We start from the raw sequence: 27,235 nt of genomic DNA, 5'->3' as shown, positions 1-27,235 counted from the left end.
AGGAAAAAGAAGTTTCGTTACTTCACAAGCTGTATTTACTGGTTCCTTTCTCCTGTTTTCATTAAATACACAACTTAAAACTAGTATCACCAGCACTCACTGGATCTGAAGCCTCTCAATGCTCCCAACTTTAACAGTGATTTCTGCACATCCCAATCATCATCTTCCACCAGCAAAACATCCTAGAGAGCTACAGAACTGTAATGACACATTTAAATACAATGTATTCAAAATAAGACTACCCTCACAGATCCACCTGTTTACAGATAAATGTTTGAAGATCAGAACCCCAGGATTTTCCAGAAAAGATATTTGGCTGTACAACAATTCTCTCCAGCTTGTAATGAGATAATTCACTGCTCTAGAAGGCACCAAACTAACAACCTCACCAAAACCCAAATCCACAAAACCCACAAAATTAACAGAATAAATAGAGTTCAGAAGGAACTGCAAGTGTTCATCTAGTCCATTCCTTTTTCCATCAGGCTAAATTATATCTCCACCATGCCTGGCAGACAGCTGCATTGCCACTTTTTAACGACTTCCAGTGCTAAAATATTGCAGGGTAATACAGAAACAGAATTTCCTAAGACTACTCTAACACAGTTTTCTAATGCTCAGAATGAAAATGCAATTTAAGTGCAATATCATCTGTTCTGTCTTCCATGAACACAGAAATCCTGGGGTTTTGCCTCTAACTCTTTGTACAGCTTCCAACACTATCTAGGTTACCCAGCTGTCATATCTCCTGAGTCTTCTCCTCTGGAGACAAACCATCCCAATTCCTTCTCTCTTTCCTCATGGGCATGTTTTCTCAAAGCACAGAACACAGAAATGGTCAAGAAAGGTCTCTGAGGTCAGTAATGATCTCAAATAGCATCTTGCTTGTGGTAATATATGAAAAGTGTGTAAATCTGTACAATACCCTTACTTTACTTATGCCATCTATGATCAACAATATCAATGCAGGAGTAAATAAGAGTATTGTCAAGCTTCAGAAAAAATAAATACCTAGGCTGAATTTTGGTCAATTTATTAGTTCCTGAACAACAATATAGACTGCTTCATTTCTGTCAGAATGGTTAAAAAATAATCTAAAGAGTAGTCAAATGATGAGTATTTTCTTGCTATTTTTAGGAATGGTACAATGGAAATGCTGGCGCCAGCTTTCTTCAGTGATGTGATTATGTGTAAGGTGTCAAGAGCATTTTACTTCAAAACTATGTATTTTAATACAAGTAAAATGCAAATGCATGCAGAAGAGCACAGTATATGTAATAATATAAAAGTGGAAGACTTCTGAGCCTGTTAGCTCAGCCTGTTAGCTCTTCCATCTGTAACAGCCCCAAGGCAAATATTTCAGTTTCCTGGGGTTCTTCAATATGCTGTATCCAGGGTTTAGTTGTGCCAGCAACTTACAAAACATTATGAATGATGCAGTACTCTGCAATTCTCCTTGTCACGGTTACACACAGCCTTCCTGAAGATCACCCAAACTCTGCCTCTTCCAGCAGCTGACATTTGGAATTGCTTTGACAGCACAAAGCTCAGTCCCAGCTAGGCTCAGCTTGCAGCTCCAGGCACTGCTCCTGCAGCCCTGGCAGAGGCAGATGTTCCTGCACTTGCACCTTCAGGCTTGGCTCAGCAGCCGCCTGCGCTCCCACCGGGCCGTCGGCTGCCGCAGCCCACGATGTCTCTGGAGAGCAGGCACTAACCACACACACTGCAAGATTTACCCAGCCTATGGCTCTCCTGGGAGCACTGAGACACTCTTCAGGACCTAAGCAGATGTAGTCCTAGGCAGAAATGCTCCCCCACAGGGAATATTACTTAAGGAATATTTAAATATCTGCTCCCTTGTATGCTGTTGTATCAAAAGACATCAAAAAGCCAATAAAAGAGCCTGATCACTACATAACCCATTGACACCTCCACACTACAAATGATCTCAAAACAGTCTAATGAATTACTCCCAAGTGAAATGCAAGCAGTAACAAAACAAACATTTCTTTGTTCAATATAATGAAAGAAATAAAAGAGCTTCTGTCAGTTGCACCAAGAATTGTTGAGGAAAAGAAATAAATTCACCCTAAAAAAATTTCAGGCATATGAACATTTGTTTCAAAACTGTGTTAACAAAGTTATTTACCATTTCTATTCTTCAGATATATGACAATAGGAAGCAGCCCACCCTCCAGAAATAAATTCATATCAAGCAGAGCATTTCTGTGGGGCCTGGCACATTCTGCCATCACCAAGCTAAACACTGTAGGTATTTTACTCCTTGAGTGCTGATACTCATAGATCCAGATGGATAAACAAATGGCTGGAAGAGTAGAATCAGAATCAAATTCCTAGCCAAATAATAAACTCAGGTTACTTAAATTGTAACTTAATTTCTATTATACATGCAATTGCAAAATCTTCATTAACACTATGACACCACCCCCCTTCTTCTTACATTTATAAGCCAATTATTTATTCTATCACTTTATATTCTACAAAGATGAGCTGCTAACCAATCATTGTAAATGATAAAGAAAAATTAAAAGATGAAATCTACTGGACTGTCATGCAAATCACTTCGTGCTGAATCACAATATATTCAAAATAGTTGCCACCTGCCTCCTTCAAGAAATTGTAATACAGGTCTGTGTTGTCTTTTTACCAATTTGTCTTGTTTGAACCAGTTTGAATTTTCACCATTCATTTCACACAGGCCGAAACAGTGTCCAGTCTTCTAAAGACTGAACCCACATCTTTCCTAAAGAGCTCTGAAGAAAAAAATCACTGAAAATTCAGAGAGCTCATACTCCTCCTACCAACACTACTGTTTTGACTAAGTGACAGGTACCAGCGGTGGCAGGTGACAACTTTGATTTTTGTATTTAAAGCTCTGACTGTACATTGATTCTATTTAAGGTACTGAATATATAAAAAGATAATGAGCTTCAATATTGCCCGTGATACCACAGACCCCTCACCCTCCTTGAGCAGATCAAACTGCTCAAGCCCCCCATGCTCAGCTCAGCACCTCCCTGCAGAATTGAGAACAGGACTGTACCGTCCGGCGTTGCCTGCTGGCGGGGTTTTTTACATTTGACGTAATCGTGGTCAACTGGAGTGGCTGTGTAAGGTGGGGATGTCAGACCTGGACCCGAGGAGGAGGGGATGGAAGTCCCAGGGCCTGGCACTGTTCCAGCTGAGGAGTGAGAGTCTTCATCTATCAAGCAAGGCTTTTCTCTGGGAGGGCGACAAGAAAGGGCAAGTGTTTATGTACACGTTCTTACGGCATTTCCAATAGAGCAATTCAATCTCACTGACAAATTCTAAATAAGGGGTTTTTACTACAACTTCTTTCCTCTCTGTAGTGGTTTTGGTTTGTTAAGTTAAGATTTTTTAACTAATGTATTGATGAGTGTGGTGGGTTTTAGTGTTGGTTAATCACTTGTGTATTTATTTCTTGTTGTGAGGTAGGAAGACAGGATTAGGAGAAAGGTAAAGCAGGTTTCAAACTTTAAAAGGGTATAAAGAAAATTTTATTAACAGTAATTAAAAGAAAAAAAAAGTAAGAATTCAAATAGCTTTTTTTTAGAACACTTTTTTTTAATGACTTCTTTTTCTTATTGACAATGTGAAGAAAATTTAAAATTTTTAGTTAATTTATGACTTCTAAAATAGGGGTTTTTTAAAATTCATTGAGGGAGAGAAGGTATTTTTGTTGATGTTATGGAGATTTTTTTAATAAGAGGAAAAAATAGCTTTTTGTGGTTCTCAATTTTTATGATTAGCAGCTGCCCAGGGAAATTTGTAATTATGAAATTTCTCCACCATGACACTCCCTTATCACTGGTCAATAGTAAATTTTTCTTTATGTTGCAGTTGTTAATGAGAAAAATTGCAAGGACTAAAATCCCTTGTCCTACAAGTGAACATAATTTGCGTTTGCATTTTTTAACTGTTGGTTTTAAAAAACAAATTTATGAATAAATAAAAACAGTGGCTTCAAAATGGATCACAAAATCAGAATTGTTCTGTTTTCTTCCCTTCCCATTTCCTCTGAGCCACTTATTGAGATCTAAGAGCAGCATTTAATCTTATTCAAGGTACCTGAAGACTGCAAACATTAGCATAAATTTTATTAACTTTGTTTGTATTTTATTCAGCTTCATTTTAATAGTTTATTGTACAGTAGTTTATCAGCACTCATTCAGAGGATACTGCTGGAAAGTAGCACTCACTTTTCTGCAACTTTTGGGGTGTTCTTCTCCTCACCCCTGGCAAAGGGTCCCTCAGAAGCTTCTTTCATGAAACTAACAAGTACCTCTGCATCTACTCCAGAGTCTGGTTTCCCCACAAGTTTCAAAATAGAAGCATGAAGTCGAAAATATACCTAAAAAACACCAAAGTCCGTTTGGTCAGTAAAAGATTTGTAGCTCTGTAATCTATTACAAATAGTCTTTTCTCTATAGAATCTGCAGGACTTAGTTAAGACAGCTACCTGTCACCTACACTTACCTGGACTGAACTTTCCCTGCCTTTGAACGTTGCTCTTAAATTGCAAAATCTGAACACTGCAACTTTTATAACCATAACCTATGGAACACAACAAAGAAAGCAGAACTGGCCTTGTTGAGAGCAAGTGACCACTGGGTATGTTCTAGAGCTTCTACCAGACAACACAGTGAAAGCAGAGGTCCCACCTTCATGAACCTGTGCTTCCATAGGTATGAGATGCCTGTGAATCCTATCAATATTTTATTTTTATAAAATCCAATGAACTGTGTGCAGCAAAATTCAGAAGTGGAATTGCTGCCCACCTGTCCAAACTGCCTTTGAAATGAAACCAGCCTGAATAACAGGCTCCATTTCACTCTCCAAGTTAGTCTTGCAAACACTCCCCAATGCAGAGCACCATCTATATGTGCCTAACAACCTGCAGAGAACTCGATGTAGGGCTCTCCTCGAGCCAGATCTTATGAGCTCTTGGAGATCTATACCACACCCAAGATAGCTCAGCTACCTTAGATGGCATAAAATCAGCAGGATGGCTTCTGTGGTAATGTTGGAAACAAAGTTTTATTAAAAGGCAAAATAACAAATCTCTTCACAGAGAAAAACCTGAGCCAGGGGCAAGAGACTCTGGCTCCTGGTAAAACACCTCACAAAAGCGATTTCCTTTGTTCTCTTCTTTTTCTAGTAAATTGCTTAGGCGGGACTTTTTGGCTTCTGTCCAATTGGCTACCCTTAAGTTTGAGGTGAAGTCCCCCAGGTCCTATGAGGTGTTCTTTTTACCTAATTGAGGAGTGAAACCACTGGGCTTTTTCCTTTTTAAGGAGACAAAGGATAATTTTGTCACTCCGTCAACAGGGGGCACATTCCTACAAGAACAAGGCTTCCAGCTACACATTCAACATCCCTTTACCTCCAGCGCTTCCATGGCAAGTTCTGGTGGGTTGTGGTAGTGAATCTTCTTTGGGTAGCGAGCAGCCTCCTCGTGCAGGTAGTGCCCTGCCTGTTTGTAGTGCAGCAGGTACACCACAGGAGGCTGCTTCTGCTTCTCAGCGATCTTGCCCAGCATGTAGTGGATGAGCCACTCCTCCTCGTCGCCGTCGCCCTCGCAGCGCGCCGCAGAGGTGAAGCACAGCTTGGCTGTCTCCAGCATGCTGTCCCTGCGCTCCTCCATCTGCACAGGCACAACACAGCACAGCAGCTCACCTGGCAATCCCCAAAAACACACTGCTGCCCGTGGAAAAGCACGTGAGCACGGCACAGCTTTTAAACGCTTTCAACCTAAAAGATGTAGACACCTCAAATACATCCCAAGTGGTCAAACACACCCCAAGAGCCCACAAAATGTGGTTGTGGATAGGTTTTTGTTCATTCCAGTGACTGCTGGCACAAACAACCAGAACAAAACAGTAAGACAGAAGAAATATTTACATTTATATAGACATAAATCTGAAAAATAATAACTCAGTATTCATGTCTACAGAAATTCTACCACTTTTTCACAGCTGTAATTATCTTAACTCTTCAAAGAAAAAAATTATTTGCTTTGTTCTGCAACTGAAGTCTGCTAAAGCCACTATGGACCACTCTCATTTGTGAAGAAAAGTATTTCATCTTGATTGCAATGTATCTAATTTTGAGATGAATACTCTCCCCACCCCACCCCGTCAAAAAAAAATTAAAACCAGCAGCATAAATTAAAGCTAAATGCCAATAAATTCATGTAAAAAAAACTAGGTCAAAAGATGCATTAATGTAATTTTCTCTCTTTGAAAATGAAGTTTATAAATTTAAGCTGTGTGGCTATAACCAAGAACTAAAACATAACCTTTCCTTTCCTAAACATTCTGTAGGAAGAAGAGAATAATAAGGTTTTTTATGTATGAGAAACACATTCCTGAAGAGATATATCTGTGGAAGTGAAATGAAATTGTTTCAATTTATCTTTTATTATAATAGAGCTCTTCTTACTAAATTATGCATTTTTAATATATTCACTTGAAAAAAAATGAAGATTTAAGTAGTCCTAAATAAACATTCTCATTTAATCCTCAACTTCAGAATGGCTGCTCTGTATTGCTCCTTTTATCTGATAATATCAAGTAATTCCAGCACTGTCCCTGGAATTCTTCAACAAATCCCTCATTGCCAAGAGGCTGCAAAACCATAAGACCAAACTTCTGATAGGGCAAAGACACAAAATGTAGTAACTTCATTTTCTGAGGAGTTAATTTCAGAGCTGTTGGATGCAATAACCCTCCAAAAGAAAACTCTATTATTAACTGTAATTTCAAACATTCTCTTTAATAAACTATTTGTTCCCTTTTAACACAGGCTGACATCAGCTTTGTTTTCAGGCAAGGAAGTGCCTGTGGCAAGTGCAGTGTTAAAGCAGTGCTGGAGGCAGCTCAGATGTGAGACTCACCACCTCCTGCAAATACTTCTCCCAGAAGCAAAGGTGCTCCCAGCACTGATCTCTGTAGTTCAAACACTGAAAGTCTGACACATTACAGCAGAGGAGCAGCACTTCCTTCTTTTCGCTGTGCTTTCAGCTGCAGACTAGGTAACATTTGGAAGTCAGAATAGCTAAATGAGAAATGGAGTTCACTGGTCCAAAAAGACCAAACATTTTTCCAAGCAACTCTTATCACTGCCAGAGTGTATTTAGAATTGTTCATTTTGGTTTAGCAATAAACTTCTTAATAATGTTTTTCACCTGCCTTACGCAGAAAGAGATAATGAATTCATAACAATGTTTTCGATGGAAATTCTACCAATCTTCTCACTTTGATCTTTTGTTTAGGTAAATGACCCAAAACCACAGAAAAAGGGGAGGATTCTTTCGATATAAGAGATGATGTGTGGACACAGATATCAGAGTAATTTCTGATCTCTTCACTATTTCAATATGTACGCATTTCACCTTTTCCTGGAAACATCGCATGACATTTACAGAAAGGAAAGGTAAATATAATTCCCCTTTCCAGAAGGTTACAATAATTTTGTGTCACCTTCAACAGATAATGCAAAGATTAGGCTCAAACTGATTTTACACAGGAAAAAGAAAGGAAAAAACCACCAGATTTGGAATGAATATTGGAATTTCCAACATTACTAAGTAACCATACAGTCTCATATGTAGAATATAGCATGTAAATACTTAATTTAAAAATTTACTATATTAGACAACTGTCCCCGATTGCAAGGCAAGATGTATTCTATTTGCCATCTGTTAAGAGGTGTGGCACTTATCTTCTGTTAATTGGGCAGTTTTCCTTATCTCTTCCACAACCACTCCTCCCTCTGGGGAGACATCTCTTGATAACAGGCTATGGAATGTCCCTGCATGGCTGATAAGAACTACAGCACTCACTGGGAGATGTGAGCCCAGAGGGAGGAGCCAAGCATTCCTACCTGGACAGAATCTGAGACCCTGGCACAGCAAGACAGCTTCTCCACTGGATTTCCCAGAGGAACAGCTGCCTCTTCCACGGGATCTTCAGAGGAAGACTACACCCCTCTACAGGATCTCTGCTCCAGCAGAACCATCCCTGACACCCCAGGAGGAATGCAGCCACAGTTCCAATTGGATGCTCTCAGCACCCTGACCAACAAGGTGTCAGGTCATGTTCTGACTCTGTCAGTGTTGCTTTGGCTTACTGCATTGTTTATTTGATCTTTTTATTTTTTTCCCTAATAAAGAACTGTTATTCCTGCTCCCATATTTTTGTCTGAGAGCCCCTTAATTCCAAATTTGTAACAATTCAGAGGGAGGGGGTTTACATTTCCCATTTCAGGGGAAACTCCTGCCTTCCTCTGCAGATACCTGTCTTTCCAAACCAAGACAAAAACCTAATTTTAAATATTTAAAATGTTATACTCTCTCTGTTAGATCCCACCTGCTTCACAACTTCAGGGGGAAGCTCCATTTTCCACTGCTTGAGCTGTCGGGACGCAAAGGAATGCAGGGCATAGGAAATGGTGCCGTACTCGATCCACAGGGAGAGGTTGGAGCTGTCGATCTCCAGGGCCCGTTTGAAGCAGTTCAGGACAGGGGTAGAGTGCTTCCAGATGGGGCCATCACTCTTCAGCTCATTGGAGTTCAGCTTGTCCTGAATGCGGCTCGCTCGAGCCAGAGCCATCCCAGCCCAGGAGTCAAACCTGTACAGGCAGGAACACAACCCATTGTTGGAAAAGATGAAAGTTTGACAAGAAAGTTTCACAGATATGTGTGCTTGGCAGAAAGATCTCTGAATGTAGAGCCTGAGAATGGAATAGAGATGAAGCAAGTTTTGATATAAAAGAACAATAGATGTCTAAATTGAGAATTGCTGAGCAGTCATTGTTGGACAACTAAGAAAGCAAAGGTTATGTCAAGTTGGAAGGGGGTTTTATGACTATAGCAAAGGATATGTTGACCACAAACAAAAAAGATGTTTTTACCAAGCAGAAATAGGTCTTAGGAAAAACAGAAAGATACCATAGGCAAACCAATATGCCAATATGGCAAATAGAAAAAAGGTCTAAGAATTTTCCACTGCAAGAAAACTGAAAAACAACTTTAAGCTTAAACTGTAACATACTAACTCATGTGATTGGATAGAAATGACCATAATATGGTAATGATAGTAGTTATGATAGGCTATAGGTAATAGTAATGGTATTGCATATGGTGCTGATTGGTTGTTATGTATTAAGATGCTCAGCAAAGAAAAATATATAATGCACTGTAACCATAACTAAAGGGGCTTCAGGCTTGCCTAGAGCTGTAGCTGGCAGCTGTAGGTGTGGCTGTCACCCACCTCTGCTGTAACAACTTCTTTACACAGAACAGCATTTAGAAGAGCCACCTGGAGTCCCACATCTCTCATCTCAGGCTCTTACAACCCATGAACAAACTCCTCCCTGAATATTACACTACAAATAGACAAGATTTGTCTTCTTGTATCTACAACTTTTTCCTCCTTTCATCACACAAAACAGATTTCTGCACTTCCTCCTCTCCTCAGAGTGGAACACAAGCTGTAGAGCCTAAAAGCATACCGATTTTCTTAAAAGTGGTTTCCTAACAAAGCACTGTCCCCAGTATCTGTCACACATGGAAAACAGATGAAAAATCCAGGTTTATTTGCCATGCAAAGGCAGTATATCTACATTTCTAATGGCAGCACTCCCATTGTTTTTTCCTCAGTAACCATGCAGCCCTGTCAAAATGTTGCTACCCTGCAGGCCAGCAGCCATGATGACACCTTGTACTGTTGGACTCAACTGTGAATAATCATCATTTCCCAGCATAAAAATCATAAAGCCAAAATCATATTCAAGTAGGAAAATCCTGATGGAACCAAAACTGTAATTTCTGCTGGAAGGACTGTTGATGGTCCAGCCCAGTGTTTGCTGACAACACAGTCTGAAGGGTGGTTTCCATAGGCCACAACCTCACTTTAACACCAGGGTTCCTCTGCTCTGGGGTTTTCAATTTTACCATGATTTTAGCACCACGGCAACCACCATGATGTTCTCATATTTTTGCCTGCAATTTCTTCTGATTCCAACTGAAAACCCATTTCTAGGTCAAGTGACCTCAACAGTCAGATTCCTGAGGGGAATGGAACAGCAACTGTAGTTCAGACAAGTACCAGCTATTTTGACTGGGGCAAAAAAACTATGCTACCACATAAGGCATCTTCTGAGCTAAAAAAAAAATGCCACACATTAAAGTAAAAATGCATTCCATTCATTTATTTTTGAATTTAAGTTTTAGAACATCAAAACTGCCTAAAAATGGGTAGGGGGTGGTAATGGTAATTTCTTTACCTGTCTTTAAACAAAAGTTTTTGCCATTTGCTAGTCACAAGTCCCAGACTAGAAGATGCAATAACATTAAACTACAGCTATTTCCTCTGAAGATTTCACATCTAAAATTGCTCTGTGCCTTCACCTTCCCTTTTGTCTCCGTTACGTGACTGGATTTAGAAACAATTTTCTTGTCTCAAATCTATCAAATTAGGGTTTTTGTCACTGACCCTGATCTATCAACTTCAAGGAGAACTAAAATGATAACACCTAATATGCAAACTCTATATTTAATCAGCAAATTTAAAGGTTATTTAATTTAATTTAGAAGACTGATATTCAGAACATGCTTTATTTTTAAGATGAGAGAGCTTAATCTTGATGGTATTTCAGTGAGTTGTAAATGATCAAGAAACAAGGTGGTTTTGTTTAAGTATCACTTAAATACTTCACTTGTATTCTCTGTGTAGTTCTCTAGCAGCAAAATCAACACTTTTAGGAGGAGGTCAGTCTAAGCACTTAATGCACTAAAGGATACCATTTGTGCTATAACTACCTATCAAATGATGAAATTTTTCACTCCTATCATGCATGAACATGCCAAAGCAAAAAACAAAAGGTACAAACAGTTCATCCTTCACAGTTACTCTTTATTTCAATTTAGCTTCCCCCCCTCCTTTCATTTTTTGGTTTTAATTTCAGAGCAAGCAAATATTTAATCCTACATTTTGGGTTTTGTTTTCTCTGTTGGGTTGTTTTAGAGATATCCTTAATTATACAATGGACATGGGATAATGGATTGCAGGTGGGAGTTTTGGCTGTTTGGGTTTTTTTTTTTCATTCCTGAAACCAGCTGTCTGCTTTTCAGTGCTGAAAGAAGCGAGAAGACTGAAGGACATGCAGCAGGATTCCAAAATACTGACCTGTTTGGACAAATACAAATGTCATGCATGTAAAACTTAATGGCCTTGGACTGCTCTTTGTTCTTGAAATGATAATCTGCCAGGAGGTAATACAGCTCAGTCACCACTGGTGGAGAATAGTCTGCACCCTCGGGGAGAGATGGTGCCTGAAAATCAAAAAGGCAAATGTTCATATTAAATGAGCATTTGCTTCTTCCTTGTAGAGGAAGTAGCCTTTTCATCACACAATATGAAGGTTTTGAATATGAAGACATTGAAAGCATTTCACAGATAGAGCACTTACAAACACTAATGAACATCTCATCCTGGCTATATTTTACCATTCAAAGACTAAAAGCTTTGATGGGATCGTCCTTATTTCATTTAAATGCAATTACCCAAGGAAACCCAACATCATGGCATAAATCATCCCACTAATAATCTCAAAGTCCACATAAAAACAGCAACACCAATTTTTACTCCCTTCAATTTAATTTTACAAAAAAACAATTAATTATACCTTGCTGCTTGTTCCTTCAATATAGGCAGATACAGTCTCCAGGCTCAGCATAGGCTTGTCAGTTCGAGGAACAATTGTGGCAGTTTTCTTCAGAAGGTTGGCCAAATCAGCAGACACAGTACTGGTTTTGTAACTATCAAATTCTGGAAGAGTTTTAGGCTTAAAATACTCAAACATGAACAAAGCATCTTCCCATGTCAGATCAACCTGAAGAAGGAGGTAGATGAGAAGGGAAAAAATACTTCAAATTCTAAAATTCAAGTCCACTAAAGATGGTTTTCTACAGACTTTCTAGTTCATAGGAGTGCACACATTACTCTAGCAGGAACCAAACTAAACCTCCCAAGAACAGAGCTAAAGGTGCTATTAATTTATGTTGCTTGCAAATACAATATACTGCTCACTGATTTAACAGACAAAGATATTGCTGTAACTTAGTGTACGTCACTAAAGTCAAAATAAAGTAAAAATAAATTCATTCTACTTGCTTAGAAGACTTGCTCAGAAAAGTTGTTTATAAGCAAGGACCAATTGTAAACATTCTGAGTGACACTGAGATCATGGGTAAGATATGGAGAAGAACTCTGCCCCTTCCATTTCAGAGCCAAGTAAGAAGAGTTAATGAAATGGGAATCAGACAAAATTCTGAGCCCCAAAAATCTTTTAACTCTCTGCAGAAAGTTACTTCAGAATTTACTCATTTTCTCTTCACTTTTCTTTCTTGAAAGCAGTAAAAATACCCAAAATCATTGACAGCTCTCTTCTGCTAGACTAAGTTTTTCTCCTTTTATTGCTCACTTTACCCTTACAGTAAATTTTGCTCTGCACTGAAAAGCAGGGAAGTTGCAGAGGGCAATCTCCTTATACTTCCCTTTTTCTTATTTATCCCCTTTCTCTCATTATCTTCACTCTCTAAGATGTACATATATAAAACTTCCAAATGTTCAATGAACAGTAATGTAAGAGTATTTGTATATTTTAAAAGGTTTGTTCAACAGAGACAGACAATAATTTTGCTTGCATGAAAATGGTTTTGATTGATAATTCTACGATCACTTGCATTTAGTAAGTGCAAAATAGTCTGGGGTTTCTGAACAAAACCAGAGATGTTTCTCAAGGCAGGACATTGTATTGCTGCCCTGTATTTTCTCTTTGTCCCTTAATATTACAACCCTCTTCCACAGGCAATCTGTAGTTGTCCTTCTCCCCCATTCAACTGATTTTCACATTTCTCATAAACAGCCATCAGGTATTTACCATTAGAGATGTCAAAATAAGTGATAACATAATGTACTTGCAAACTTTTAACTGTGACATTTTTCACTTTCATAAACTGCAAGGCTGGCCGCTAAAACTTTCTTCTCTCAAGCTGACTTTTCCTCTCTAAATTTTCCTCAACCTTGAACTTCTTCTCAGCTGAAAACAGGAAAGTGATAGCTTAATAAAATCAATGTCTCAATACTTTCAGAATGGCAGACTACTATGGATAAGACTAGCATTTTAACTATTTGACTTGTTATATTTATTATTTTTAAAAATACTAAAACTTTTATTTTTTTTCTCTACAATGTGTAAAATACATAAAATTTACAAGGAAATAAAAGTAGTCTTTATCCAAAATATATCAAAGTGCATTATAACAAGAGTGCATCTTTCATCAGCTCAGGATATTCCACTGACATTGCATAACACATAACTTACCTGCTGTACTGAATGTTCTTCTAGGTACCTTGCTTTGCTTTTTTTGCTAGGGAAACCATATAAACAATAAAAACATTGTTCCAAGGCTGTTTCCAGCTCTTCTTTGTATGGATGTGTATCTTCAGAAGTGGAAGCTGCAAGTTCTTTCTGTAGTACCTGGACCTACAAGTCAAGCATCAAGGACAAGGTCACCTGCAGATCACAGTAAGCTGCCCAGCTGGCTGAAGGCAGAGAATGAAAACAACTTTAGGGGATTTTAAGGGATTTTTATATGAATTTTTCCCCAATAACAACCAAATATTACTTGTATTTCTGTAAACTGGCCTCACACAAGTCATTCCAATGGCACTGCAGCAGCATTGAAGTGCTTTTATTTTTCTTCCTGTATTAATTCATAAACATTTATCTTTAATCAATGAGGTTAAATATCCGCTTCATGTTTCAGACTTAAAATCATTCAAACTTCTCCCCTACACACCAAGCTGCTTTTGTGAATACAACTGTGAACTTCAGTTCATCAATGCTGTGAATAAGGAAAAGGTACAGAAGAATTTCTGCCCTAACTCACAACCAGCAATTTCCTCTGCACGAAAAAAGCAGGATGGAGCGGACTTGGCAGCAAAAGAAGAGAGAGAGTTAATGAAAATCTGGCTAAAAGGACTTGATAGATTTGAACAGTATGAACAGTATTACACAGATGGCTACACACCAAGGAAAGTGGCTGGATTGGTCCCAAATTACTAAACACTGTAGCAAGTTGCTATCTTTACCTTCAACAGTACAAGAGAAAGCACCCATGAGTGGAATATTTTGGAAGATGCTGATACTTTGAGACATCTTTATAAAAACTACAGTTGAATGCCAAAAGAAGAAAGGTAACTCTTTGAAAATTCTCACTAAGCTTCCATAAAAAACAAACCCAAAAGGAACACATTCCAAAAAGACATTTCAAGGTCAATAAAATATATATATATATATACACCAAGAGTAACCTGTGTAGGGGCATTCTGCATATTTATTTTGTAACCAAATCAAGACCCCACATCCACTGAGGTTTAAGATTCAAATTCAATGTGTTCCACTGTAGAATTTCAATAAAAAAAGAAATGTTTATTTGTGACCATTTATCATTTTTCAAAGCCTAGGATTGCAAACTCAATTATTTATGCATGATCCTACACAAAGCTTCTCATCATGATGAGCTTTCCTGTCAATACAAACACTGCATGACAAGGCAAAAGTCTGACTTTCTACATGTAAGAAGCTCATTTGAAAGAGCTGGAATTAAGTAGAAGATGCTGATTCTCTTCTGATTAAAGTATCTCTGCTAAGATCAAGGTACTGTTTATTACGAGCCAAACCCCTGAAAAAGAAAAGCAAAGACAATTCTTAGAAAGCATTTCAATGACATCTGGAGTCACAGCAGACTCATTCATACTGAGTCCCAGCAGACACCTTATTGCCAGCACTTTCCCTGTATGAATTTGTGATCAACATTTGAAATTTACAGAAAGGGTAGCTAAATAAGCTGAAGAAAAACAGTGAGCATCAGAGGATACTGTAACAAAAGCCTTATATTCCTACTGCTACAAACAAAAGCACATCAACAACAGTAACAGAATTCTCACTTTAACAGCATTCAAAATAGTCTTCTGTGTTACTACTCAACTTTCAAGTTCTTGGCAGAAATCCAGAATTGTTCCTAATAATTCAGACTACTGCTAAAGGCCTTAATTAATATTAACACCTTCTCTTGCACAGCACATTCATCCACAAGCAATGAAAGGTCCTCGAGCAGAGAGTTCACCTAGAGAAGGTGACCATTTAACACTAATCTATGAAACACACTGTTCACATTTTTGAAGCTGCCTTCTCTTCAAATAATTCATCCCATTTTACCTTTGTCTTTCCCCATCCTTCCAACACCCTCTAGTCTCTGAAAACCAAATTCTTGTGTTTAATAATACCATAATATATTTTAGTTTAAGAAGCTGGCAATTCTGTCAGTGAAAATGGAACATTTTGTTTAAAGTACCTGATGACATTTGCAAAGATCTCACTGCAAATGCACTGCCAGCTCTCAGTCATCTGCACTTTGCCCAGGTTCCCAGCCCATACTCTGTGGCTCCCCAGGCTGTGAGTACAGGCACATTTTTCAGGCACAATTCAGACTCATCACTTCAGGGCACGACATCTGTGGGCAAGCTCGAGCCTGGCAACAGCCCATCTATTTTCATGAAGCACAGGGCCTTAGCTAATAAACCCTCTGGAGTCCCTGCAGGGGCAGCTCAGATGTATCTGCATTATGCTCCTAACACCAGGGAGGCTGAGGAGAGCAGGACATAATCTGATAGTTCTAGCCTGAATCAGCCTCGGTTCAAACACTGCTCATTCACTCCAGCCCTGCCAGGGTGAGCTGACTCCTGCAGAACCCCTCAGGCTCTCTGTGCTATCCTTCCCAGCTGTCTAAATTACTGTCCTGGACATGCCACTGCTCAAATGCAGAGGTAGATGGGGTCTGGCACTGAGCTGTGGCTAATAAGCTCCAGGGAGTGCTGAGAAGAAAAATTAGGAGATTCCTGAGTAGCTCTATGCAGAACTAATCATGATTTTCTCTTGGCTGAAGGTAATAAACCTCAGTGAAGTCAAGCTGAATCTGCAAAGTGCCACTGAAATGTCCCTGAAGAGCACAGCCCAGTGGATGCCATGGCATCACATTATCTGGGATTTGCCAGCAGCCAGGCTGTCCCAGGCTGTCAGTGCTCTGCTCAGGGAAACACTTGGCTTTCTGAGCTAAGAGAAAATGAGCAAACACATAGAAATATTCTACTTAACCAAGGGAAATTTCTTTTCTAGTGTAACAATGAGACCTCAAGGAATAATCTTAAAAAGGTCAACCACGACTGGCTAAGTCCTTTCATCTAATAATGCTACAGTATTAGTGCCCAGACACTCATTCCTGGAGCACGAGATGAGATGTAACATACCCATCTGAACAACAGAGCAAAGAACAACCTTAAGACACAGGAAAATGGAGGGCCAAAGTAATTCTTCATTCTCATCATGTTCAACAGATGAACTCTGGATGTATATTTTAAATAATATTTGGTTAATAACATGAAAACAATGGAATTGCTATTTTTTTCAGACCGTGGTATAAAATCAAGGTAGGTATAATCAAACAAGACAAATTTATCAATCACAGAACAATTAAATGCATCATAGCTTCAGAGCAAATCCGAGTAACACCACAGGATGTGGGAGCAATCAGGAGCATTCCAGTTGTGTAACTGTGGATAGATGATGGGCTGCAAATCTTTACTCTTATGATTTGGAAGAAACAAACAACCAAGCTGTTCAAAACTGAATTTTCTTGGCTGAAAGTTTAAATACGTTCTTTTTACATGATAAACAGTATTTATGTACACTGAAAATGTGCAAACCCTACCTAACACTTGACAAATTCAGTTCTGTGAAGTGAGCAACGTATTTAGAATCACTGAGACAAGATGAATATGGAATCCCACTGTGTTATTTTAGCAGCAATTTTAAAATGTAACACTACAGGCTTTTTTAGCTTCTGAATGATGTACAGTACTATCCAACTGCTTAGTTATTCCTACTTCCCTTTCAAATCCCATGAACAAAATAAAATACTAGTGCAAGAAGCAAAACAAAGGAGAAAAAAAAGAATAAAACAATTCTTCTCAGTGAGGCAAGTCCAGAGAACAATGGGGAGTATGACAGAAGCAGACCAATAGAAAAGGGTCTGGAATAACAAGCCTTTACTATTTAGATTAAACTGACTGAAACTTTCATGTTTGTTTGGGAGAAGATGGAAAGTGGATTTAAAAGTACATATTTAACATGAAGATAAGGCAAGAAACGATCTAACTTTGAACTTTGTTTCCTGCTTTGGGAGGTGGCTTGGCCAGATGACTTTCAGAGATCAATCAGAATCACTCTCAGTTATTCCACAATGCCAATACTTACATAGAACTTGAGCAGAGCACCATCTGAATTGCAACACCAGGATCTTCTTCCCAAATACTCATGAGCTGTGTTCAACAGCATAAGTGAAGAAGGCAACATAGGGGTATCAGGACTCACTGGAAGAGAGAAATTGGTAAATATTAAAGTAGCACAGAACTGAGTTAAATCTGAGTCAATTCTTCAACTGGCAAACAGCTTCCTCTCTGGTGGAAAGTGATGCTTGCACAGCCCTCTCCTCCCTTCAGCCAGCAAGGTAAGACAACAAACAAGTATTTTATTACTTATATTCCTGAGCTAGATGGTAAAGAGCTCAATAGGTAAAAGTGAAGAAATAATCCACCTTCTTCTCTCTGGTTCTGCTGCTGCTGGCAGCAAAGGGACCGAAAGGCATCTTCCTCATGCTGGATGATCCTGTGCAGGATAATCCATGGAAGCACTGAGGACACATAGGGCTCTTTTGGTTCTTCCTGGACAGCCATGCTGCAGTCTATGATCTAATAAAGAAACAGAAATTATACAGACAAAGTGATGTGAACACAGGTCGGGTGTGAATCGTTCCCAAACAATCCAAAGCTGGCAACACATTTTACCCCAAGGAAACAATCTAAAGTTGAGCCTCAGTTTCTCACAAGTGGCTGTAAAAACGCTAGAGGTAAATCAATCAGTAGGGGAAGGGTAGTAGATTATTTGCCCTAATCTGACATTCCTCTTGCACCCCCATTTTCCACCTGGATGTGTCTCTGTTAATATGCTATATGAGCAATTCATAGTAAGCAAATACACAGCATCAATTCTTAGCATTACTAGGCCCCATTATTGTACAGGAAATTTCCCAACAACCCAGATGAAGAGGAACTTTAAAAATTCCTGAATTCTAGAACAGGTGTTACAACAAGTGTTAAAGACCAGCTAGAATCATTAAAGATGCTATATAAATGATGTGCCTGAACACTCTGCTCTCCAGAATTCCATTACATTCCATAAAACAAACAACTTTACAGAATGAGAATATGATTTTGTAAGTAGTGAAGAGTCCTTGGTTTTTACAGAAGTAAATGGAGATTTGAGAATTGCAACCATTGAATTTTGACATTAACTAGACCTACTTCTTAACAGAACTGCCATTTGTAAGTCTGCCATTTGTTACCTGGACTGAAAATGCTCGTTCAGTTTTGAGGTTTGAAAGTACCTTCTGTAAAATCAGCTGTATTCATAATTCTAGTAGCAGTTCACATTTCACTTTTCCCCTGCCCTGTTCAGATCACCCTCTCTGTTTTTACTAGAAAAACACGTATTTGGCCAGCACTTATTACTGTACAAGGAATTTCCCTACAAACCAGATGAAGAGGAACTTAAAAAAATTCATGAATTCTATAACAGGTTAACAACAACTGTTAAAGACCAGCTAGAATCATTAAAGATGCTATATAAATGATGTGCCTGAACACTCTGCTCTCCAGAATTCCATTACATTCCATAAAATATACAACTTTACAGAATGAGAGTATGATTTTGTAAGTAGTGAAGGGTCCTTGGCTTTTACAGAAGTAAATGGAGATTTGAGAATTGCAAGCATTGAATTTTGACATTAACTAGACCTACTTCTTAACAGAACTGCCATTTGTAAGTCTGCCATTTGTTACCTGGACTGAAAATGCTCGTTCAGTTTTGAGGTTTGAAAGTACCTTCTGTAAAATCAGCTGTATTCATAATTCTAGTAGCAGTTCACATTTCACTTTTCCCCTGCCCTGTTCAGATCACCCTCTCTGTTTTTACTAGAAATACACGTATTTGGCCAGCACTTGCAAGCAATTCTACCATGCCTGTAAGGCTGATGGGACCTTGTCCTCCAGCCTGAAGCACATACAGGCAAGATCAGAGCCAGAACTTACAAGCTGCACCCAGGTAGCTCAATCAATCTTCACATTAGCACCATTTCAAATAGCCTAAAACCCCAGTGTTGGGTTATCTTACCACCATATTTTGATTGTTTTAGGCAGCTTGGTATCTAAAGGTACCTGCTGGTACTGGATCTACACAGGTGTGTGCTCATTGCAGGTCTATCACACTGCAGACTGTGACAATGCTCACACAATATGGTAATACTCATCTTCCCAAAAATGCAACAGCAATGTAACCAAAGCCATCACACAGCAACTGCAGCATGCCTTGAATTCTGTAGCACACAGCACACCTCCCCTGGTGCCAGGCCATGGGTTACCTGGATCAGGTTGTTTGTCAGGCGAACCAGGCTCGGTGTGACAGAGGAGTCCTTCAGGATGCTGGTAACTGATGATAATGAAGTATCTATTCCTGTGAGCAGCTGTGTTACCGTAGCAACCCACTCCTCTTTAGCAGAGGCTGCTGTCATATTAATCATCTGCTGAATTGCTTCATTCAAGGCAACATCTGAGCATTCAAAGCATTGCTTGTAGTCTTTCAGTTTGAGCAGGGAGTCCTAGAGAATGTAAATATGAAAAAGATCTATTATAACAATGAAGAGTTTATTTTAAACATGAATGCACAGCAGGGCAAAGCAAAACACTATACTCAGTTAATGTGATTACTTCAGTGAAATGAAGCAACACCTTTAAATGCAACATTAAAAGGACAACAGGAGGTGCATGGATCCTGGATGACAAATACACAAGTAGAATCTAAATACAAAAAAATCATCACATCTTTCTGCTTTAATAAGAGATGCAAGGAAAGAAAATAGGAAAGGGATGGCTGTAGGTCTATAATTCTAATAATCTACAGCTGAATAAAACCCTTACAAGAAACAGGGTCTGGCTCTTTATGATCTCGTGCTACCATTTTATTACTTCATAAATAAAAAAGTAGCAACTCTGAGGCCAGTATAATAGCAACTTCTCCTGCTTCTTTCTACTCTGAAGAGGTTGGGTCACCAAACAGCATGCAAAATGTAGGACTTGGTTAAGTCCAGTTAAAAAACCATCAGTTTCTTTTTGTGCAAACTTTTTTTTCCCCCAAATAACCTAACATACTCAGCTGAGCTCAATAATACACTTGTTATACACTTATTTTTACAGTGTCAAATGGACTAACTCTACAGCAATTATACTGCATGTATCAACAGTTTCTCATTCATGCATGAGAGACACTTGACAGCATAAAAATCATTCATATGCTAGATAACCAAATTCAGAATGGTTCTAAGTAAGTGACCATATAGTCAACAGCAGCACGAATTCATCCATAAAATAACTCAGGAAATTATTCAAGTTTCTGTTCATTCCATGGAGGCCTCAACATCTTGTATCTTTAGCCACACTCTCAGTCAGCAAAAGCTGGCACATTGCTGATGATGTCAATAAAGCTGTGATCTTCAGAGCATTTACAGATTTGGTTCCACGTTTTGCTTTGTAAATAAGACTCACAACTGTTAACACCCACTCCAAAAAATCTTCCACCCTGTTTTCAGGAATAAGTCTTAATTCCTTACTGAAATAGATTTTGTAAGAAACAAAGCAAACCTGGAGGAGAAGCAGCTGAGCTGGTCTCTCTGGTATGGATGTGACAAACTCCAGGTGTTTGGCTCTGCCATAGCCACTGAAGCACAAGGTTGGCCTGAGCAGATGCACCACTGCATTATAATCCCCTGCCTCGTACAGTCGCTGGATCTCTTCCAAAGACTGGCATCTCTCCAGAGATTTTAGGTTCTTTTCAATCTGCAAACATCACAGATGATATAATCTTAACTTTTGTTTTCACATATATTTGACTACTGACACTTCTCCCAGCTCTTAATGTTTAAGAAAAGAAAAACACTGACTCAATAATCTACTGCTACTTTAATGCATGCAGCTGCTTTAATGTTTTTATTTTGCATAAAAGCAATCTAAAGATGCAAAGGACCAAGAGATACAAAAACTGCAGTTTTTGAAAAAGAGAGGTTAGTCTTGACATAATCTTCAAACTAGAAAATCCTCACTCTCAAATACAGTAAACTTCCATCACAAAAGAACTATTTCCTATGTGACATTTGAAACTGGGAGAGATGGAGTGTGAGAGATGGACCAGGGAACACAGACCTGCAAATGAGCTCTTACCTCTTCTAAAGAGACTACAGAATCAACGTGCAGATTAGGCAAGCGTATCACGATGCCACCCTCACTGCCAGCTTTGGCCTGTGTGCTGCTGGAGCTCTGCAGCATCTCAGTGCAGATATCATAGTTTTCAAGTGCCTGTTCCATGTCTCCCTACAGAAACAGTACAGAGGAAAACAATCAATCAAAAAATCCTATGATTCTCACTAGAGAAAGGGTCTCCAAAACTTGTAGAAAATGTTTAAATTTAGTGCAGGCATTGCCAGTGTGATTACTGCACGTCCTCAAAAATTACAAATTCAACTGAATAGCTCTAATTCAAGCAAAAATATTTTAAAATAGCTAACCAATTATTTCAATAACAGATAAAACAAATCAGAAAAATAGAATTCAGCCTGCATAAATTTGTAAGATTGGCCTGAACTGCTAAAATCCCTTTTCTTAAAAAAGGCAGAAGAGTAAACCAGCAGAAATAACTCCTCCATTTGTGCAAATTAAAACACTGAGTAAAGAAACATTCATGTATTCTGCAAAGTGAGTGAATTCTGTTTGCTCTGTGCAAAGTAGTTACTCAAACTGAGATGTCAGGAAGGAATGCACAGGCAAAATACAACTCTGCATATCACAAGGAAAAAATGCCAGTAGTTGTATAGGAGCTCTCATTTTTCCTAAATAACTTTATTGGGAAGGAATTCTTAGATGCAGGAAAAAAAGGGCAAGGAACAAGTTAGTTCACACTTATGAAACTGACTCACATAACTAGTTGACAATGAATTTAAACATAATTATTGCATAAAAAACCCTCTTTGATGTCCTGGGGAAGCAACACTTAGAAGGGAAGAAAAAAACTGGGATCAAATAACATTTCTTTCAAATTACTCCCTTAGTGATAGGTTTAAAACCCTCTGCTTCAAAATTTGCATATTAAATTAAAAATCTTCAAAAGCAGAACCATGCCACCTTGAAAAAGCAAAGGGAACAGTAATAATACAGAGTCTGCTTCAGTTCAAATCTGAATTTTGGACTTCCTGAGACTTTGATAGTGTCCACGAATCCAGGCCCCCAAAAATCTTATGTTCTGCAGCTCCACAACACTATTCCAAGTAACTTTAGTACAAATATTCTTTTTTTTTTAAGCTGAGTACAAGCTTGTTTAAACAAAGACACATATTAAACATATCTGAATATTTGCTGAGCATGAGCCCTCCTACTTCATTTCCACCTCAACCCTCAGGGGAAGTTAATTATATTTAGAAGCAAAATGAAATCACTATGTTTTAAGCTGATTTTATCCACACGCTTAAAAGAGTTGAGATTCCCAAATCAGCTGCATCTGAACAATTCTGACTTGAATTTGGGAAAAGCTGTGTTTGTAAACCAAAAGTGAACCCAACCTGCAGTGCCAGAAAGCGAGCCTTCAGCCAATAGACCCGAGTGACAAACTCCATCCAGCCCTCCTCAAACAAATCTCGCTGCGAGGACGCAAACGACAGCTGCAGCAGGTCTCCCAGAAAATGAGTTCCTGGGAAGTCAGGACCAAACTTGCCATTCACGGAGGCAGCAGGACAATTTCGTGGAGAAACTGCAAGTCAATAAATTACATTTTATCATGAAGTTATTAGCATCCCATGTGAAAGAGTCCCACATAACAGAACTTCAAAGGTACTGATCTACCTGAAGGCAAACAAGTGATAGAGCAATAAAACAGAGATCTGAAAGATATTAAGGAAAACCAGCTCAAAAATCCAGTGAATTCCTGGAAACATTTCTTCATACACCCCCAGTTTAGAGTCTGAAGAAAGTGACATCAAGTTCTCACCTGTAGAACTCTTCCCTTTTGTCAGTAGCCACTGATCTAATTGCAGCTCCATGCAAGAAAGGCTCATTAACATCATATCCTTCAGAAAAAGTAAGGAGATATCAAAAGAGTATTCACAGAAAGAAATACATTAAAAGAAGGATAAAGTTAAATAAAAAATCACTACATTTGCAATTTACTTCAAAGAAAGCCTTTATCTTGTCCTCTTGGGATTTCTATTCCCAAGCTATAACTACTTCTTCTGCCTGAAAGGTTTATAATACCAATGCCAAATCAACAGGTACAAATCCCAACAATACTTAGAACAATTAAAAAAGAAAAATCTCTGTTTGTGGAAGAAGGTCAGAACAGCACTGCCTGATGTTAGAAAAAACTGTCATCCTTACTTTTTAATTTGGCTGAAATAAAACTACATTAAATTGCCAAATCATGCCAAAAGCACGATTCCAGAATATAGCAGTAGCACTGACATTTGAAAAATAAGACAAAATTTAAGAAAAGTAAGCAGTTATGCAGTAATAATGAGAACCAAGGGAATACATTTCTAAATATATTTACATTTGTTTAAAAAAGGGCATGTATATGTGAAATATATACATAAATAAGTCACAGGATGTATAAAAATTTAACATCTGCTACACAGAGGCACTTCTGTTTGTTTTGCAAATGACATCAATGGAACACAGCAATTTCCATAATTAATATTTCATTTGCAAAGAAGTAAAAACACTTGATCTGAAAGAATATTTCCAACTGAAGTCATACCAAAGGCAAATAACTTTCCAAATGAATACAGACTGCTAACATTAAAAAGATAACACAGGCTGGCTCAGTGGCCAAGAGTATCAGAACTGGTTTTATAATTCAAGAAATATCATCTTCTATCATTAAGCTGGTTTAACAATAATGTAAAGGACTTACTATTTTTTCTATTTGCTTTCAGGAAATTCCAGATTTATAAAGGTAATAAAATGGTGACGCTGAGGAGGTGGTTTTGGTTTGTTTTTGTTGTTGTTTGTTTTTTTTTTTTGCTGTAAATTTCAGGTTATCTTAAAACTACAGAGTATTTACTCTATTTAAAGCAGCAATGCTGACCCTCAATCAGCCAGTGAGAACAGAGGAGCCTCTGTACTGGCCTGAGGACAAAACAAAACTGTGTCATTTCAGAAGAAAAGGGAGAGGGGTGGGAAAGAAAGAGCAACAACAGAACACAGGGGTGAAATATATCTGTGTCTATTACATCTCTATGGGTGTGTGTGTGCATAAACACATATCATATACAGGTCAGAGCTGCATGAGCATCACCCAGGTCTGTTCAGCTCAGGAACAGCTCCAGGAGCTGCAGTGCACCCAAGTTTAGGACAGTTACCACAGCTGGGACAAGCAGAGGTGAGCCAAACCTGTGGCTGCTGGATTTCAGCCGGGTACATTGGGCACACTGACACCAGGACAACAGCAAATATGGAATAAGGAAAGGTGCTGCATTACCCTGATGTGTTGGTTACTTGAGTCCCTCAGGAGTGGGTTGGGAAGGCTACTGCTGTGCTTTCTCCAGCTGTTATAGATACTGAGGACCACCTCACACAAGCCTGGAGGCCACTTCACCAGGAACTTCTGGCTGATGACTTTCAGATATCTCATCATCAGCTCCAAGATCCCACCATTGTTCAGGTTATCCAGCAGGAATTCATGAACATCCTGTTTTTCTAGAAAGCAGATAAACACAAAGGCCTACATGTGTAAGGTTGAGGTTGAGATCATAAATTGAAACAATTAAGTTTTAACAGTGCTTTGTGCACTTGTATCACAGCAGTTCTTCTGCACTGCACATGTGCAGAATTCAGTTACTGTATTCCAATCTGTTTAAATGGAAACTCCACACAACAGGGCTCCTGCACACAGTGACTGAGCAATTCCCCAAGACTTAAAAAATTAGTACCAACTGAGATACTTCTATAGCATAAAATTATACTTTTAAAAAAAGCATATACTTCCATATTTTCTAGGGATGACAGGAAAATATAGAAAATAAAGCATACAATATGGCAAAAACAACAAAGAATGAACAGGGTTTATAATGCAGTCCCTACCAGACTCCATAAATGTTGTAGAATCAAATGACATTCTATGTGGTCCAACATGCTGAAAATTCTCCTCTTTGATCTCTGACTGCACCTCATAGTTATTGAAAGGGTCCTCCTCCTCCTCAGGGTCTAATTTCCTTAATCTGTGTGACAGCGGGGCAAGAACCACAATATCAACAAAGTCCTCATTCTTTCTTTCATTAGTAGATGACATCTAAATATGAAACACTGCAAATTTTAACAGTGAGAATATATTACTGAAACAAATTCAGAGATTTGCATCCAGTTCCTTTTGTCCAAATTGAGATTACTTTATATTATCCATTTTGATATGTGCATTGTCCACTAATTCACTTTAACAGTAGTAAAAGCTGTTTTATTTTTTAATTTCTATTCAGCAATTTTTACTAAAAGCAATTTTATTACATTAATCAGAAGACAATGCACCACATCTGCCTAAAAAAAAAATCCATGGGACTGGTAGTTTTAAGGCTGGGGGGTATCAACAAAATCCCAAACAGCTTCCTCTCTGTGATCATCTCGTAATGAAAGTTGTTGCTGTACAGTACCTGGAAGGAAGGAACTTCACCAACAGCTCTTGAAAGTCAACCTTCTCCTCTTTCTTACACTTGGTGTTCCGAACTCTAGCAGATCTCCTCTTGGCTGTTTCACCACTATCTTCTGTAATTCTTCTTCGCTTCACTCCTTTCTTAGATTTATCACCTGCAGATATGTCACCTAAAAACATAATGAAAAAGACGCCAAAACCTGACAGGTTAAACTGACAAATAAAAAGTGAGTAATTTCTTTATTTTTAAAAACATAATTACACAGCAACACTTGAGATTCATTGGTTTCCTTCCAATGCCAAAAAAATCTTGTACAGATTTCAAATAAATATAGCTGACAGCTTGGTCTTCTCAGCTTCTTAAAGTGACACATGAGCAGAAAAATAACACAGTCCTCTTTTCGTAAAACAGCTCATTCATTCTAAGGAGCTCAAGGCCCCTCTCAGCATTAAAAGTTTGGTATGCATCTCTGCTGGAATGGAGTCACAATTTTCCTCATCTTAAGACTGAAAAACTGAATTGTGGGGTAACAGCACAAAACCAGAGAAGGTCAGATACTCCTTCACTTTCTCTATCAGATGTTACAAGTATGCTGAAAAGGTTCTGACTCCACCAACATGCAGTTGAAAGACAGCATGTCCCAAAGAATTCTGAAGTGTTTTTTATACCCAGGTAAGTAGGAAAGGTATCTTGAATCTTAGAATGAAGTACCTTGCTCACCTACAGTAGCTCCTGGTTCCAATGAACACTGACTGTGACTTGGGAAGCTGGGTGTGGTTGGAGTGTAAGGTAACACAGGATCTGGCATTGTCACCACTGGATTAGTGCTCACAGGAGTTGGCTGAATAACACTGACAGGAGTAGAGGTGGGAGAAAGCATCAAATGTTGAACGGGGTCTCTGTACTCTGAGAGATCAATTCTCTTTCCCAGACTGGGTCGAGGAGGATCACATGTTGTGAGGTGCTGATACATGGCAAGCAAGGCTTCTCCTAAACACTTCCACCTGCAAGTGGAAACACAAGAGCATCACAATGTCTTCAGTTCTTGTCACATTATTTTCTATATTATGTTTACAAACCTAACAGCATTCAACATTGTTTTCTCTAACAGCTTAGACACAGCAAAAGCAGCTTCTCAGTGGGACAGCAATACACACCTGAGTGTCAAAAACCTGTCCCATCACTCAAAAAATGTCTCTAAAAAACACAAGGTCTATGCAGTAGTTGCTGAGGAAATTACTCTATACCAAAAGCTAAAAAAAGTAGCGT

General features: G+C 38.6%; 1 protein-coding gene across 7 annotated transcripts in view; it reads right to left on the bottom strand.

Moving 5' to 3' along the window:
- Positions 1 to 27,235, bottom strand: part of CABIN1 (calcineurin binding protein 1) — a 109,801-nt gene that overhangs the window by 76,149 nt on the left and 6,417 nt on the right. For 5 of the 7 annotated variants that reach the window (XM_041488720.1, XM_041488726.1, XM_041488725.1 and 2 more), the window contains 18 exons: positions 26,678 to 26,970; positions 25,967 to 26,135; positions 25,404 to 25,540; positions 24,802 to 25,019; positions 23,314 to 23,392; positions 22,889 to 23,076; positions 21,498 to 21,647; positions 20,922 to 21,116; positions 19,646 to 19,882; positions 17,765 to 17,918; positions 17,425 to 17,540; positions 13,432 to 13,593; positions 11,731 to 11,937; positions 11,232 to 11,377; positions 8,412 to 8,673; positions 5,426 to 5,686; positions 4,242 to 4,393; positions 3,065 to 3,243 (listed from right to left, as the gene is read on the bottom strand). In XM_041488720.1, coding sequence (XP_041344654.1) covers positions 3,065 to 3,243; positions 4,242 to 4,393; positions 5,426 to 5,686; positions 8,412 to 8,673; positions 11,232 to 11,377; positions 11,731 to 11,937; positions 13,432 to 13,593; positions 17,425 to 17,540; positions 17,765 to 17,918; positions 19,646 to 19,882; positions 20,922 to 21,116; positions 21,498 to 21,647; positions 22,889 to 23,076; positions 23,314 to 23,392; positions 24,802 to 25,019; positions 25,404 to 25,540; positions 25,967 to 26,135; positions 26,678 to 26,970 — 3,305 coding nt within the window. The remainder of the gene's footprint in view (positions 1 to 3,064; positions 3,244 to 4,241; positions 4,394 to 5,425; positions 5,687 to 8,411; positions 8,674 to 11,231; positions 11,378 to 11,730; positions 11,938 to 13,431; positions 13,594 to 17,424; positions 17,541 to 17,764; positions 17,919 to 19,645; positions 19,883 to 20,921; positions 21,117 to 21,497; positions 21,648 to 22,888; positions 23,077 to 23,313; positions 23,393 to 24,801; positions 25,020 to 25,403; positions 25,541 to 25,966; positions 26,136 to 26,677; positions 26,971 to 27,235) is intronic. The other 2 variants (XM_041488723.1, XM_041488724.1) reach the window with 1 other exon arrangement.

The sequence above is a fragment of the Pyrgilauda ruficollis genome, unplaced genomic scaffold (genome assembly GCF_017590135.1).
Source record: "Pyrgilauda ruficollis isolate IOZ18807 unplaced genomic scaffold, ASM1759013v1 scaffold9, whole genome shotgun sequence".
NCBI classification, from domain to species: Eukaryota; Metazoa; Chordata; class Aves; order Passeriformes; family Passeridae; genus Pyrgilauda; species Pyrgilauda ruficollis.
Note: the sequence above shows the minus strand (reverse complement) of the source record. Positions and strands in the feature narration are given on the sequence as shown.